General features: G+C 43.2%; 1 protein-coding gene across 1 annotated transcript in view; it reads left to right on the top strand.

Annotated features, from left to right (window-relative positions):
* Positions 1-16,694, top strand: part of LOC139050420 (uncharacterized) — a 516,820-nt gene that overhangs the window by 79,388 nt on the left and 420,738 nt on the right. The window contains exon 2 of the mRNA XM_070526794.1: positions 5,401-5,435. Coding sequence (XP_070382895.1) covers positions 5,401-5,435 — 35 coding nt within the window. The remainder of the gene's footprint in view (positions 1-5,400; positions 5,436-16,694) is intronic.

Raw genomic sequence — 16,694 nt, 5'->3', positions numbered from 1 at the left:
TGAGTGTTAATCGGCTCACGAAATGGGCAGACGAAAACGGGTTTCGATTCAATGCAGAAAAGACTTCCTGTGTGCTGTTTTCCAGACGAAGAGGTGTATGTCCTGACCCTTGCATTACCATGCATGGGAGAAACCTGGTAAATAGAAAAGAACAAAAATTTCTTGGTATAACATTCGATAGTAAGTTAACCTTCACGCAGCATATAAAACAGCTGAAGCTGAAATGTCTTAAAACCATGAACCTTTTAAAGATTTTATCCCATCAGTCGTGGGGAACAGATAGGTATTGCCTCCTATCTCTTTTTAAAAGCCTTGTGTTGTCACGCATAGACTACGGATGTATTGTTTACCAGTCTGCTTCAAAGACAACACTTAAGCAACTCGATCCTTTCTATCACTTAGGTATCCGCCTAGCTCTTGGTGCCTTTAGGACGAGCCCCGTCCAAAGTCTATATGCAGAATCGGATCAGTGGCCGCTGCATTATCAACCTACATATCTGGGAGTCACCTATGCAATAAGAATCATGTCACTAAAACACCACCCATGCAAAGCACTCATAAGTGATCAGTCCACAAACCAGTTGTACTTAAACAGGCCTTCACACGCCCCACCGTTCCCGTTGGCAGTAATATCTGTCGCGGAAGAACTCGGAGTACTTTTCACAGATCTACAGGAAAGCGACAATGTTGAACCTATTCCACCCTGGGAACAATGTACAGTTACCTGTGACTTGTCCTTTAGAGAACTGAACAAAAAGAGTTGTCCAAGTGCCCTCATCCAGCAACATTTCTTGGCCCTTGAAGACAAGTATAGATCAACGGCATTTTTCACTGATGCTTCGAAGTCGGCAACTTCGGTATCATGTGCAGCCCATGGCCCAAACTTCTCCAACGCTAAAACCTTACATAACCATAGCAGCATTTTTACAGCCGAAGCATACAGTATCCTGATCACTGTTGAATACATAGTGCAGCACAAGATACAAAAGTCCATAATATACACAGATTCGTTAAGTGTTGTCACAGCCCTGTCCTGTGGCAAAACAAGCCGAAACCCTGTATTAAACATGCTCCTTAAACACATTCACCTAGCATATAAACAAAACCTAGCTCTTGTTGTATGCTGGGTGCCAGGACACTCTGGGATTGCAGGCAATGAAATGGCAGACAAGAATGCTGGACAAGCGGCTCATCGGGATATTATTGATGTAAGCTGGGTACCTGGTGTAGATATGAAACCTGCTGTACGAAAGGTGCTTCATAACCATTGGCAAGCTGAGTGGGACAAGCAAGTGGAAAATAAGCTGCACCTGCTTAAACCGCGATTAAGCAAACCTTTCCCACTGAAGCTTGATAGGCACACCAAAGTCGTCCTAGCACGACTCAGAATAGGACACACTTATGGCACACACAAACACCTACCGACTGCAACTGACCCCCCGACGTGCACGCGCTGCGGTGAGAACTTAACCGTCCTACATATCCTCATTCAATGTCCCGAACTTCACCGAGAGCGATTAGCTCATTTTAAGGAACTCTACACACACCATATACCACCCCATCCCTCGATGTTCTTATCAGAAGATGCACTTTTTAACTTTAAAAGAGTGCTTAATTATCTTGCTCAAGCTAACTTTCTAGATATAATCTCATTCCATGCTAACCATCAGACTGTGCCTCACAGGTGAAGTACAGTCTGATGCACATAAGTATGTCTGAGCTCTTGCACTTCTTGCGTAGGCAAGAATTGTACAGCAAGGGACTCGTGCAATCCGCAACAATTTACCATGTGTCCCTATAACCTATAATTTTAGAATTCATCCACCAGTATTTATAAATTTCTTTTACGTGTAGGCCTCTATACAGCCTCTATTTTAAGTCACAGCACCAAACACACAATTTTACTAAACAAAAATCATATGTCCTGGCGCTCTTTGGCCTTAGATGCCCTTGCGCCATTAAACTCCAATCATCATCATCAATTAATCACAGGGAACCCTGATCATGAGAACGTAATTCACAGAATAAAAATGGGTTGGAGCACATGCGGCAGACATTGTCATCTCCTGACTGGAAACTTACCATTATCATTGATAAGGAAGGTGTACAATCAGTGCATTTTATCTACTGCTGACATATGGGGTGGAAACTTGCAGACTGACAAAGAAGCTTGAGAACAAGTTAAAGACTGCGCAAAGAGCAATGTAACGAAGAATTCTAGGCATAACGTTACGAGACGGAAAGAGGTAACCTAATGTGCAGGTTAAATAACCGGCGAACCATTAGGGTTACAGGATGGGTGCCAAGAGAAGGGAAGCACAGTCGAGGACGGCAGAAGAGGGGTGGGCGATGAAATTGGAAAATTCACGGGCGCTAGTTAATGGGTTGGTGCAGGACAGGCGTAATTGGAGATCGCAGGGAGAGGCCTTCATCCTGGAGTCGACATAAAATAGGCTGCTGCTGCTGATGATGAACATTATGGTTCATTGTATCAAAGGTTTTAGTAGTCTTAAAAGGCTGAGCCCACATGTACCCGAGATCAAGTGAATAATAATATAATCAGTTGATGTTAGCAAAGCCAAGTTAGGTGAACTTTCTGAACTTATACTGAAATGGCTAGGTTTCAGCAAGCTAAATTTAAGGTAGTTGTTAATACGGTAAAGCAATAACTTTTCTACAACTTCACTAATTGAAGATAAAATACATATAGGATGACAGTTAGAGACCAGCGTTGTCACCCTTTTTGTGAAGAGGAACTACCTTAGCTTTTTTAGACATCTAGGGAATGTTGTAGCGAAGTGGTGCAGTTGTTACTTTTCTGATGCATCAGCTCACCAGGGAGACAACAATGAGAGGGGATGAGTTCAGGCAGGGGCAAGGCCAGATCCGCAGGTACGAAGATGAGAAGTGCCATTTGAATAACTAGGTTTATTAACTTAACATTTAGGTTTATGCTCTACACATATCAATTACAAAACGATGACACACCGATCGTCGACGGCATGCCTGACCGGCACGTGGTGAAGTCCCGCCTGTGTGCTGCTGTCTCCTTGCTCTCTCCAAAACTTCTCGGACCATTCCTTAAACGAGTTTCCGCAGCATTCAAGGGACCCACGGGTCGGCGGGAGGTGCAGGCTTCTCCACCAATGGCCTATTTCGACCCATCGGGCTGGCCAACAGGATCCAATAAGGGCCAGAGTTAAAGAGTCCAAAAATGGTTGTGAAAATACTCCGCATAAAAAATAAATTTGCCCAAAAGTAATCAATTTTTCATGTCCCATACAGCCGAGCGTGAGAAGAGGGTGCGACACGTGCATGAAGTGACCGTCAGGTACGGCAGCGCTCGCCGGGCGTGAGAACATGCCCGAGGCACTGTTGTGGTTATTTCCACACAAAGGCTTCCCCCGCATCGAGGAACCCACATTTGTGGAAAGAAAGGGGCCTGTGCTATACTATTTTCGCAACAATATACTGGTTTTTAACATAAGGTTAATTACAAACACTGCTCATGCACACGGTACACATGGTAAAGAATCCCTTGACCTGATTTTAAAACAAGGCAAAGACCCCACATTAGCAACAAGTTACTGCCTAATTGCCCTCACAATTTGTATTTGCAAACATTTTGAAAAAGATGTTAAACCGTCACCTTTTACACTTTTTTCAGTCAAACAATTCTTTATCCATATCAGTGCAGTTTTAGAGAAGGACAGTCTACAAGCGACGATCTCATGCACATTGAAGTAAACATTCGTGACACCTTCATACATAAATAATCCTTCTTTGTGTTTCTTGATATGTAAAAGGCACGCGATACAACTTAGCGTTACGGAATGCTGCGCGACCTGTTGGTGGTGGGCATCTGCGGCATTATGTTAAACATTATAGAAAGCTACCTATACAACTGTATGTTCCGGCTGAAAATAGGTATGCACTCTTGTGTGCATTCATACAGAAATTGGGGTACCTCAGGGAGGTGTGTTCAGTTGCACGCTCTTTGTCGTTAATATGAATTCGCTTTATGCGTCATTACCACCAGCTATTTTTTATTCCATCTATGTAGAAGACATACAGATAGGTTTCAAATCCTGCAACTTTACAGTGTGTTAGAGACAAGTACAACAGTGCTTGAACAGAGTTTCTAAGTGGCCAGACGAAAATAAGTTTAGAGTGAACCCTCTCAAAAGTTCTTGTGCTCTTTTCACCACTAAGAAAGTTCTTGCTGCAGATCCCAATATGGAAATGCATGGGCAACAAATACCTGTGAACAAAGAGCAGAAGTTTTTAGGCATCATACTTGACTCTAAACTTACTTTCATTCTACACAAGATATCTCAAAGCAAAATGCATAAAAACAACGAACTTACTGACAATTTTATCTTCACACATCCTGGGGCAGCGAGAGGAAATGGTTAACGAATGTTAACGAACTCATCTGTTGCCGCTTTAAGTACCAGCGCGCACGTCATGCTGCCTTAACAATAGCCATAGTTTCATGCGCATATTTGGCAATACACTGTCATTTAACGCATCAGCACTGCCATGTGTCATAACTGTATGGAACAGTCTTCCTGATAACATAGCATGCTTAAATTGTGGCGCTTTTCGCGAAGAATTGCAAAGCTTCCTGTAGGAACATTGTATGAGGTAGTTATTGACCTGCTTTCCTTCCCTGTTTTTCACACTTGAATTTTTGTATTTTTTGTATGTATGAGGATATTACTGTTTTTACGCTGTCTATAAAGCTTAGCCTAGACAAACATTTATTGAACGTTGCTTTACTTATCTTGTGGATGCCTGTATTGATATTTATATTGTTTACTCCTGTTGAAACACTTTGTGTCCCCCCTTATCCAATGCCCTTAAATGGGCCTGTGAGGTATTTTAAATAAATAAATAAATTAAATTTTATGTTCATTGAAGGATGTGAAACATTTAAGTATAATTTTCTCTAATTTTTTTGAAACAACTGCCAAAAAGAAATAGGATGGTAATTGGAAGGTTCATTTCTGTCACCTTTCTTGTATAATATGGCGACTCTTGCATAATGCATTTTACGTGGAAAGCTTCCTGTTGCAAAAATATGAACTAGCGCACTATAATTATTCTCAATAATATACGTAACTCGTGTTATTTGTATGCCTGATGCGTCGATAGACTTGCTGTTATTTGGTTTCATAAAAGACGAAACTACTTCACTTTCATTAACACAATCTAAGAAAATGGTCTGCTCATTAGGAAATATTATTGCCGGTATGTTGCTATTCATAGACAAGAGGGTGAAAGAGACAAAATTATCATTAAATGTATCAGAGTTCAAGACCTTTGAACTAAGCCCCATCCTTTAATAATTTAGTAAGTGGAGGTATATGACCAATTGCTGATTTAAATTTTTTCCAGTGTTCTTCAGATCTTCCTGCAGAATAGCTGGATAGGTGAGTATAGTAATTTTTCTCTGCTATGTCACTATCCTTATTCACGGGGTTTCTAAATGCTGTACAAGTTTTCAGTCCGTCGGTGCATCTTACTTGAAGAAATGCTCTCTAAATCTAGTCACTCTTTCTTATGTTGTTGAGCAGTTCATAATTCATTGACAGATTTGTATGTTTCCTGCACTTACTAGAGGTTTCTTAAGGAAGACAATTCTCATAATCCACTTAACTTTGCACAGAAACTGCTCATAAGCTGCGTCAGGGTCATTTTCATTTACAACATTGCACCAGTCCCAGAATTGTGACAGTGTGGCAGGATTTATGTCTCGCTACAAGTAAGATTAGTCCTGCTTCTTTAAAATGTTAACCTGGGACACTGAAAATGGGCGAGTGATCACTTATTGCAAAATTAATGACACCTGCCTTTATGCAACACTTATCATACTTGGTTATGAAATGTTTCAATATGGTACCTGTCTTTTTTGTTACCCTTGTCGGTACATTACTACATTGTGACATGAGTGAGTGTTTAATAGTGTCTCAGAATCAAGCTTCATAGCAGCAGCAGCACATAGATTAAAGGGGCTCTGAACCACCCGTCGAGCTTGGTGAAATAACATACTCCGTTGGTAGCATATGCTGCTGTGAACGACGTATCAGCCAAGTTTGACTGTCGTATGTGGTGCGTGGAGCTTGCAAGCAGACCACGAAGTCGCCTTTCTCTCGAACACTCTCTTTTCAACAGAAACCTGCCTCTTTACTCTCTTAAGGAGGCAGGCTTACACTTTATTTCATAATAAAGCAGATTCCCATATGCGACTGCTATTGGTTGTTGTGGTCGGCTACGTAGCGTAGATACAGCGACCACCGCAGGCTTCAGTTACGAGTCCACTGGCTAAAAGCACTGTGGCTTCCTGAGGACAACCACATTTTGCTTATGTTTACTGCGTCATAGGCACCAAAATTGAAAGTCGTGGTGTCTACGTTAACATCAAAAATAAACTTGAGCTTTATGCAAAGGTGACAATTGTGGGCACGCCCCACCGTACCGTAGCCTTCGCAGTGCAAGGCATTGAAAAAGCAGAGGTGGGACTCCTGCGTCAATGGTGCCGTTTTGATACAAACGCAAATTCCTGTGCCAAACACGGAAAATTGACCAAATTCTGTACGATGTGCCAGAGCGCCTTTGGCATGTGTGCTCCAGTGCTGGCTGCGAACAGCGAGCGGATTCTTCTCATAAGGAGAGTTCAGCCATTCACATTTCGCACGCCGTGCGAGCGCGCTTCGCGCGCAGTTTATAATTTTCGTGCTCTTTACAATGGACTTTTCCATGCTCCTGCTAAGTGGCCGGTGCCCCTGGGTCCACTCTTAGCTCTTGTCACGTTGTCGGAATGGCCAGGGCAGCTGTATTTACAGTGTACTAGAATATGCTTTAGTGGGTCGAATGTCGTAATTTTTCTTCTGTGCTGAGCACCTGGTGCTTTTTTTCTGAGCTTTGGCATGGCCCGAGTCTTTGCCTGTACGACACCGAAATGATGTTGATGTGGCTTCACTCACAAACAGACAATGCGATTGAAGGCCGTTGTATTGATCTGTGAGGTTTGTTCTTACAAGCTGCCCGATGGGGACAAACTGCTGTGGTTGTGCAATGAAAAGTGAAAACACTGCATGTTAACCGATACATACGTAATAAGCTGGTACGGTTTATGCAGATACAAAATGCATTATGTTCAATCGCCAGTGAGTCGGGGATTTTACTTTACTACTTTTAAAACGAAACTACTGTTTAAGGAGGTACGGTTTAACAAGGTTCTAAGAATTTAAGGTTTTAAGAATTTAAAAGAATTTAAGATGGTGTTGCACTCTAATGACTTTATGAGTGCACTCCAAACACTTGCCAAGATAACAACTGGTGCCGTATCATGCGTGACTGGTGCCTTATCATGCCTAAGCTGGGACCTTAGTTAGGGGTGGGTTATCTTTTGGGCGTAGGGAATTTCTCGGGATTCTACGGTAGAGAAAATTTGGCATTCTAGATTTACTAAATTTATAAATAAATACAATTTGCTCACCAGATGTAAATTTGGATTCCAGAAAAACAAATCTACTGAACTGGTGCGGTTAAAAAAAAAGGATATATTCTGTCACAATTTGAAAACAACTTTTGTGATGGGAATATTCCTTGACTTTTCAAAAGATTTTGATCTTGTTAATGATGAGTTACTTCTAGAGAAGCTATGGTACTTCGGAATATGAAGCCAGGCTGTAAAACTAATAAAATATTAACTTGTCAACATACATAATCATACTCGGAAATAAAACCAATTAATTCTGGTGCCCCACAAGGCAGTATATTAGGACAACTACTTTTCAACATTTTGTTAATGACATTGTAAACATTAACCCAAATGCCAGATTCATAATATATGCAGATGGTACAAGCATTTTCTTATCTGGACATAACATTCATGAACTCGTACAAGGGTGCAATATGACGATGACTTCGCTGGGAAAATGGTCACAATCTAATCATATGCATGTTAATGAAAAAAAAAATAAACACGAGCAGTAATCTTCCAGCTGAAATATAAACCAGTTTGTCCACACAATAGCATAATATTTAACTCCAAACAAATAGAGATAATTGATCAGTTTAAATGTCTCGGTGTTAGCTAGATTTGACGTCATTGTTGATGTGTGCACTAACAATGTACTTAACAGCATATGTCAGCGTGTGCATGGACACGTACCGGCAGCTCGCTCAGGGGATCCTTGAAAGGAATCCCATGCTGTAACTAGATTTTTCTGCCATTCTTCCTCGGAGGTAGAATCGGCACTGCCCATGAGAAGTTAAGACACTCGAACCCACAACATTTGGTGGCAGTCATACCCACTTGAAGATATGGGCAAACCAGCCATAACTGCAAGCTGGATTCCGATTGCCATTGTTAACTTGAGCTGTACCCGCAACCTTTGGTGGCACCTCAATTTCATGTCCGAGTTCACCGTGCACATACAATACATTGAAAGCCCGGTCAACGCAGCTGCAGATGCCTTCTGTATCGACGCAATATCCACGGCAACACTTGACATCGAAGAAATTGCTACGGCGCAGCACTTAGACGTCGGGCTTCGGGACCTCCGATTCTCTGCAATGTCATTAGTGCTTCCAGACGTCCCCTTTCCATTTCCTTCAGTCACTACCACTTGCAACATGTCAAGGAGTCGAATACTGCCATTCATTCCATTCCGACTCCTTCATCAAGTGTTTGATAACCTACACCATGCAAGTCATCCCCTAGTTCGTGCCACCCAGCATGCCACCTGAGTGTACTCTGATATGCGCCGCTTGGCACGCGAATGCCTTCACTGTCAGCGCTCCAAGAGGACGCAACACACGAAGTCGCCAATGCACTCCTTTCGTCTCTGTGATGCCCGTTTCTATCACATTGACATCTACATTGTTGGCCCGCTCTCGCCACCATCCAAGGCATACGCTACACTTTCTTGTGTAGACCTTATGTAGACCTATGTTTGTCAATGGCTGGATTTCGTGCTGTGGATGCCGCAGCATTACGACCAATTGCGGCCGGCAGTTGAACATAGAGAAAGAAATGCAACAAGAGTGGATACTTTCACAGAGCCCAGCGGCTGAATCGAGTAGTACACCAAGACACTGGCATTAATACCCGAGCCACACTTCCTGTTTCATTTTTGGGCGTACATGTTTTGGCAGAATTATGTCTGGTGATATTGAAACAAATCCAGGCCCTGAGCGTGATGACGTTTTGGCGAAGGTCTTAGCAACAGTTCAGCAGATTATATCCGGACAAGATGAAATTAAGGATGACCTGCTCGCAATAAAGAAGTGGCAGGCATCTGTAGATGTCGAGTTGAGGGAGCTCTCTGCAAGAATCCGTGCAATTGAAGTTGACTCTGCGGAGATTAAAAACGCCGATAGCACTTTGGAATTCAGCTCATCTATTTTGGCTTGTAATTTACCGGACAAACTAAGGATACCACACTCCCGCTGTGAAGACGCGGAAAACCGAATGCGACGATCAAATTTGCTTTTCTTCGGTATTTCTGAGGATGTCAGAGTCGTGGTTTACAGCCGAGGAAAAAGTTATAGCACTCTGCACGAATCATCTTGGTATCAATCTGCAGTCTTCACTAATTGAACGCGCCCACCACCTCGGCCAGTATCATGAAGATAAACGTAGGCCTATCATAGCTAAATTTACCTCCTTTAAAGACGGGCAACATGTTTTCGAACAGGGCTATAAATTCAAGGACACTGGCTTTGCCGTGCGTAAGGATTTTCCCCTTCAAACACGCATTGCCAGAAAAAATCTTCTTGACTATGCTAAATCTAAAAAGATGCCATTCAAGCTTAACGTTGAAAAGTTGAGGATTGATAAACAGGTATACACGTATGATTCTGCTTCAAACACTGTGATACAGTCTTCCAGATAGCTCAACCGCGCCCCGGCAACACGTCCACAGGATATTAGTACGCGAGCTTCAAATGCTTGTAGTTGACCATCGGAGCTTAAAGTATCTTTCACTAATATTCGTAGCATTCTCCCCAAGCGCACTGAACTATGCTCTCACTTAGAAAGCAATAGTACTGACATCTTATTATTGACAGAAACGTGGCTTAACTCAGATGTTGCTGATCACGAAGTTTTATTTGACACTGAGGATTACATCATTCACCGGAATGATCGGACCAATAGAAGGGGTGGTGGCGTCCTAGTCGCCATAAAAAAACAGGTCGTACATTTTCATGTTAATGTTTCCTCCCCACTGGAAATCTTGTGGGTTTGTATTCCTTCACAGGCGCACAAGTGCCTACTTGGGTTATGTTACAAAGCACCAGATCATACGAGCTCGTTCATTTCAGACTTGACCGATAACCTTAGTGCAATTAAACAAATTCCAAACAGCTCATATCTTCCTTTTGGGTGACTTCAACTATCTTGTCATCGACTGGAAAAACCTAACATGTTGTTCTACCGACCCTAATGAATTCATAGAGTTTAGTCTAGATTTTTCATTTGTCCAGATAATAAATCAACCTGCCCGCGGTGATAACATCTTGGATTTGGTTTTTACGACTGCTCCAGAGTTTATCAGCCCAGCAGGGTTGCCAGTTCCGCTTGATATAAGCGAATGTGGGCTTCTTTTTTCACCGAGTCGCTTGTAAATTTTTACAGTCGCTTGTCGCGTTTTTTGGGCTTACTCGCGCTTTTCCTGCAAATATTGTTATTTTAATGCCCGTAGGCTTCCTCCCAACATTCATCTTTGGAATTCCATGAAATCATTCTCGCCCGAGAACATACTGAGCCAGGTAAAACTGCCCCTTCAGGATGTGCCTCTCCTCAAACTGTTCAAGGGTGATGTAGGACTCCTGGATACTCAATATAGACGGCTGTGCCTCCTTCCTTGGAAAAATGTAAACAACAAGGACGGCGCTTCTTTCTGGGTAGAAGTGCTAGATTTCAAGGATGCAAGCGGCGAAAGTTGTTTCAAGGAAATAGCAGAGTTCGCTCCGTCGTTGTTGGCCATGTCTCTTAGCAATGCCGATGTCGAGCGCGTGCTCTCGCACATGAACCTGGTGAAGTCGCGCCACCGAAACATAATGAAGAATCCTATGTTGAGCGGCATCCTGCACGTACGTTATGGCCTAAAGTTTCGAGGTCTTTGCTGCCGGGACTTTCAACCGACATTAAAAATGTTGCAGCTATTCAACTCTAAAAACATGTATGGTTCCGAAGTGGACGCGGAGCGTTTTCCTGATGTGTCGAACACATCCGACGATGACTGTATGTAGTTGAACCGTGAAATCAAACATTGATTGGAGGAGTCGACAAGTAACTCCATTCATGTACTGGCAAACGCGCAATGAACAGGGTGCAGACTACCCTGGGGACAACGTTAAAAAGTGCATGAGTGTTTTCGCTCATTCTTGCTGATATTGTTGCTGTTCAAAATAATTAAAGTGATTTGTTTTCCTTCCCTTCGTATTTGTGCGATTTTTAACACTATAATTAAACGATTTGCAAGAATGAGAAAATTTTATATCGTCCGCTTCTTTTGGGCTTCTTAGCAAAAGTCGCGCCGCTTTTTTCGGGCTTGTTTTGGGGTGGTTATTTGCTTATTAGCTCGGCAGCATCTGGCAACTCTGCAGCCCAGTGTCATTTTGTGAAGGATTTGGTGACCATCTGCTTCTCGAATTTACAATTACTACATCTTTTTATCAGCGTATCACATGGCCCAAACAAATCTTAGATTATAAAAAAGGAGACTACGATGCCATCAACCTCGGTTTAGAAAACTTTTGCCGCATATATATTCCTACTTTTCCTGGCAGACCGGTCAACGATAACTGGACTTTATTTAAAGAAAAATTAACTGACCTTGTTCTCATACATACCGCAAATTTCCTTCCGGGTTAAAATACCAAAGCCTTGGTTTCACAGGTCTTTGCGCACGCTAAAGAACAAAAATAAATGTTTATTTAAGAAAGCTAAACAATCAAGAACCCCACAATCACGGCTTAACCATAAAGCAGCTGATCAAAAATACTGTCAAGCTGTACGCAAAGCTAAACACACGTTCTATTTACGTGATCGTCAATCTGTTATCAAGAATAACCCGTCAAAATTCTGGAAGACCATATCACCGAAAAACAGGGATGGTTCGGGGCACCCATAAGTAAACAAGAGTGTCCATTTGTTTTTAACCCTTTCTTTAGATCTGTCTTTACTCATGAAGACCATTCCAGTATCCCACAGCTAACTGATGTCCTCTATCAGCACATGGAACCTATAAACCTAATTGCTACTGGTATTGCATCTTTAATCAATAACCTCAGGTTATCACATTCACGGCATAAATTCTAAACTACTTAAGAACACCGTAAATCATTCCAGCGTTATCTTCTGTAACATATTCGAGCAATCATTGTCTACCGGGGAAATACCTGATGATTGGAAAATCGCTAAAGTTATTCCCATTTTTAAAGCTGGTGATAGAAATCATGTCGGTAACTATCGCCCGATATCTCTAACCTGTATCGCATGCAAACTTCTTGAGCACATCGTTGCATCAGGCATCGCACATTACCTTGAATGCAATAACTTCTTTTTCCCAAACCAGCATGGGTTTAGGAAGGGATATTCGTGTGACATGCAGTTAATAGAATTCACCAGTGTACTTTTTTTCTAACATGGATGAAGGTTTCCAAACTGACTGCATTTTTTTGGACTACTCCAAGGCATTTGATCGTGTTCCACACTCCCGCTTAATAGCTAAACTATCGTCGTTGCACTTACGTTCTTCAACGATGTCATGGTTGCGTAATTTCCTGTCATTTCGTAAGCAGTTCACTGTCGTCGACAGATATGAATCCGATTTAACTGATGTCTCCTCCGGTGTTCCCCAGGGCAGCGTCTTGGGCCCATTACTGTTTTTAATCTACATCAGTGACCTGCCGTCTAACATTGCTTCAACCATTAGACTTTTCGCAGACGACTGCATAATATATCGGAAAATTAGCTCACCCTCTGAACACCTTCAACTTCAGAATGACTTAGATCAAATCACTAACTGGTGCACATCGTGGCAAATGACGCTGAATCCTGACATGCAGAACTGTGACTTTTACCCGCAAAAAGACGCCTTCAGCCTTCCCATACTCACTAAATTCTAACCCTTGTGCGCATGCGACTTCATACAAGTACCTTGGCGTATATCTCACTGTCAGTCTTTGCTGGAAGACTCGCAATAATAAAATGACCGCCAAAGCATTGCGTACTCTTGGCTATCTGAAGCGTAATCTTCGAGATGCCCCTTTAACCACTCGAAAACTAGCCTATCAGACTTTTGTTCGTCCTCAACTTGAATTTGCCTCACCCATATGGTCACCGCATCAGGCCTATCTAATGCAGTCACTTGAACGAATTCAGAACCGCGCGGTACGTTTTATAACCAGGATATGTGACCGACAGACTAGTGTTACTAACCTGAAGTTCTCGCTGTCACTCCCAACTCTAGAGCTGCGAAGGAAGGTAGCTTTGCTCTGTCTCTTCCTCAAAATAATTCATAGTCAGCATCCTACTACCTTTCCCCTTACCGAACCACATTGTACATCCCGTCGTCTTTGTAATAGCCACAGCTTTAGGCACACATTTGGCTGAACCACGGCTTTTAATTCATCAGCGCTTCCACGTGCCATAAGCTACTGGAATGATCTTCCTGATCGCATCGTTGCATTACATGACACTGCAGCCTTCAAATACCAAGTACTGCTCTGGTTTTCCTAACTGTTTTATTCACTGCCTTGTACTTCGTTAGTCACCCTTTTAGCCGCCATTTCAATGTTCCTTCATAGATTGCATATACTGTGCAATATTTTTCCGGCCTTATATTTGTAACTTTATACTTCTCATTAGTTCTTTGTGTCCTGTGAAACTGTTACCCATTGTATAATGATGCATGAGCTGCTTTTTTGTATCTTTCATTTTCTGTGCATGCCCCCCTCACACAATACTCCTGTTTAGAGCCTGTGAGTATTTTGAATAAATAAATAAATAAATAAATAAATAAATAAATAAATAAATAAATAAATAAGTATCACACTTCTACATTAGAATGGGAGTTGAGAAGACTGTGCTTTTACATACTAGCGAAGTGGACAAGATATGTGTGGGGATTAGTGTGGGAAGTACCCTCTATATTGCAGACCTTCCAAATTTACATGAATGTGACTGAGTGAATGTCAGAAAGGTGAATATACTGGGGTTGGTGTATTGTGGTTTTGCAGTAAAGATGTTAGATGAACTATAAGGGCTTGAAAATGTGTGCAGTTTCATGTCCCTGGGGAACTAGAACATTCACTGAGTTGTTATTGGCACATGTACTCGTTTATTTTTTCGGGTGACCGCTTTTCACTAAGTGCTGGAGGTGCCTGCATGTATCAGAAGTTTCTCGAATGTAACTGATGGTTGTGTCTGCTGTCTGTGTCACCGTGGTTTGTGTAACCTGATAGCATATACGACGAAAATCGTGTAGACCATTCAGGAAGACACGCGAGCACCAGAAATTATTCAGAACCTTTGATGCCTTGTGTATAAAAGCTGACGCGCTTGACCGGCAGAGCAGATTTTTTACGATCGCCAACTGTGTTCACCCGTATCATTGTGCTTTGAGTGTAGCCTGTTTTTCTGGGCACAGGTTCACCCAGTAAAGAGTTAGTTTCGCTGTTTACAGTTTTGCTACGACGGAGCGCACCGGGGTCAGAACTGCAGGGGACAACTTCGTAGGTCATGTCACTGAGGCAGTGTGTAACCTTGTAGGGACCAAAATACTAGCGGATCAACTTGTCAAAGAGTCCACGGCGACAAATGGCCGTCCAGACCCACACGCAGGTGCTGGTATTGTAATGGACGTCGCGTTGACCCTGGTTGTATCGAAGGGTGTTGGTATGCTGTTGACTCCGGATGCGATGTCGAGCAAGCTGGCGTGCCTCTTCGGCTCTTTATACCAACTCTTCCACATGTTCGCTGGTCAGGTTATTATCAGCCAGAGGTAGCATGGCGTCAAGTGGTGACGTGACGCCCGTATAAAAGTTCGAACGCGTAAACTGTGTAGTCTCCTGTACAGCAGTGTTATACGCAAAAGTCACATAGGCTAAAATCTCGTCCCACGTTTTGTGCTCTACGTCGACATACATGGAGAGCATATCAGCCAGCGTTCTGTTCAGACGTTCCGTTAATCCATTGGTTTGAGGGTGATACGCAGTCCTCTTGCGGTGAGAGCTATGCATCAGCTGGAGAATGTCCTGCATAGGTTCAGCTGTAAATGCTGTACCGCGGTCGGTGACGAGAACAGACGGTGCACCATGTTGTAGGATGATGTGGCGTACAAAGAACTTGACCACTTCATTTGAATTTGCTTGCGGAATAGCTTTGGTTTCGTACCGGGTTAAATAGTCGGTAGCGACGACTATCCATCTGTTGCGTGAAGAAGTTACTGGGAATGGCCCAAGTACATCCATTCGTATTTGTTGGAACGGTGCTTGAGGAGGGTCCACAGGGTGGAGAAAGCCAGCCGGTTTAACTGGTGGTTTCTAGCGGCGTTGATAATCGCGGCAGGTCTTCACGTACCGTTGCACAGAAGAATAAAGCCGGGGCCAGTAATACTTTTGTCGTATCCTTGCTAATGTCTAGGCGAATCCCAGGTGTCCCGCGCATGGCTCATCATGGCAGGCTTGCAAAATGTATTGGCGCAGCGCCGACAGCATGACAAGGAGGTACGTATTGGGACTGCTTCTGCAGTTTCTCCTGTAACGGACGTTGTTATGCAAGTAGTACGATGATAAGCCGCGCACGAGTGTGTGGGGTAGAACACCTTCAACTCCTTGAAGGTGCTCAATCAGCGGCAGCAGCTCAGGGTCAGCACACTGGTGTTTAGTCATTTTTATGGCGTATATAACGTCGACGCCGTTTTTATGGTGTCTCTAACGCCGACAATTGGCGAGTCATGGTCAGGGTCAGATGACATTGTAGGGAGTGGTGCGCGTGACAAACAGTCAGCGTCACTGTGCTTCCAGATCAGTAGACAACTGTAATGTTGTACTCTTGTAAGCGCAGGCTGCAACGGGCTAGTCTGCCTGAAGGATCCTTGAGGTTGGCAAGCCAGCACAGCGCGTGGTGGTCACTGACTGCCTTAAAGGGTCTACAGTACAAGTACAGTCGGAATTTACTAATGGCCCACACAACCGCTAAGCTTTTTTTTTTCAGTGGTTGAATAGTTTTTCTCGGCCTTGGTGAGACTGCGGCTTGCATAAGCAGTAGTGCATTCCGCACCAGCTTGCCACTGCACAAGAACTGTGCAGAGACCCGCATTGCTGGCGTCAGTATGAATTTCAGTGTCAGCGTCTACGTCGAAATAAGCAAGTATTGGGGCCTCTTGCAAATGGTTGCGCAATTCATTTAACGACTGCTGCTGCTCGTCCGCCCACATGAAAGGCGCATTGTCGCGTGTAAGCCGTGTCAGAGGCTCGGCAATTCTCGAGAATCCCTCGACGAAGCACCTATAATATGCGCACAAACCAAGAAAGCGTTGGATAGCCTTCTTGTCTGTGGGTGGCGAAAACTCGGCGACGGCAGCTAGCCTGTCGGGGTCTGGTCGGACGCCTTGAGGACCAGTGACATGGCCAAGAAATTTGAGCTCTTGGAACCAAAAGTAGCATTT

The sequence above is a fragment of the Dermacentor albipictus genome, chromosome 1 (genome assembly GCF_038994185.2).
Source record: "Dermacentor albipictus isolate Rhodes 1998 colony chromosome 1, USDA_Dalb.pri_finalv2, whole genome shotgun sequence".
In the NCBI taxonomy this organism is placed as follows: Eukaryota; Metazoa; Arthropoda; class Arachnida; order Ixodida; family Ixodidae; genus Dermacentor; species Dermacentor albipictus.
The sequence above is the reverse complement of the archived record's forward strand: the minus strand, read 5'-3'. Positions and strand labels throughout refer to the sequence as shown.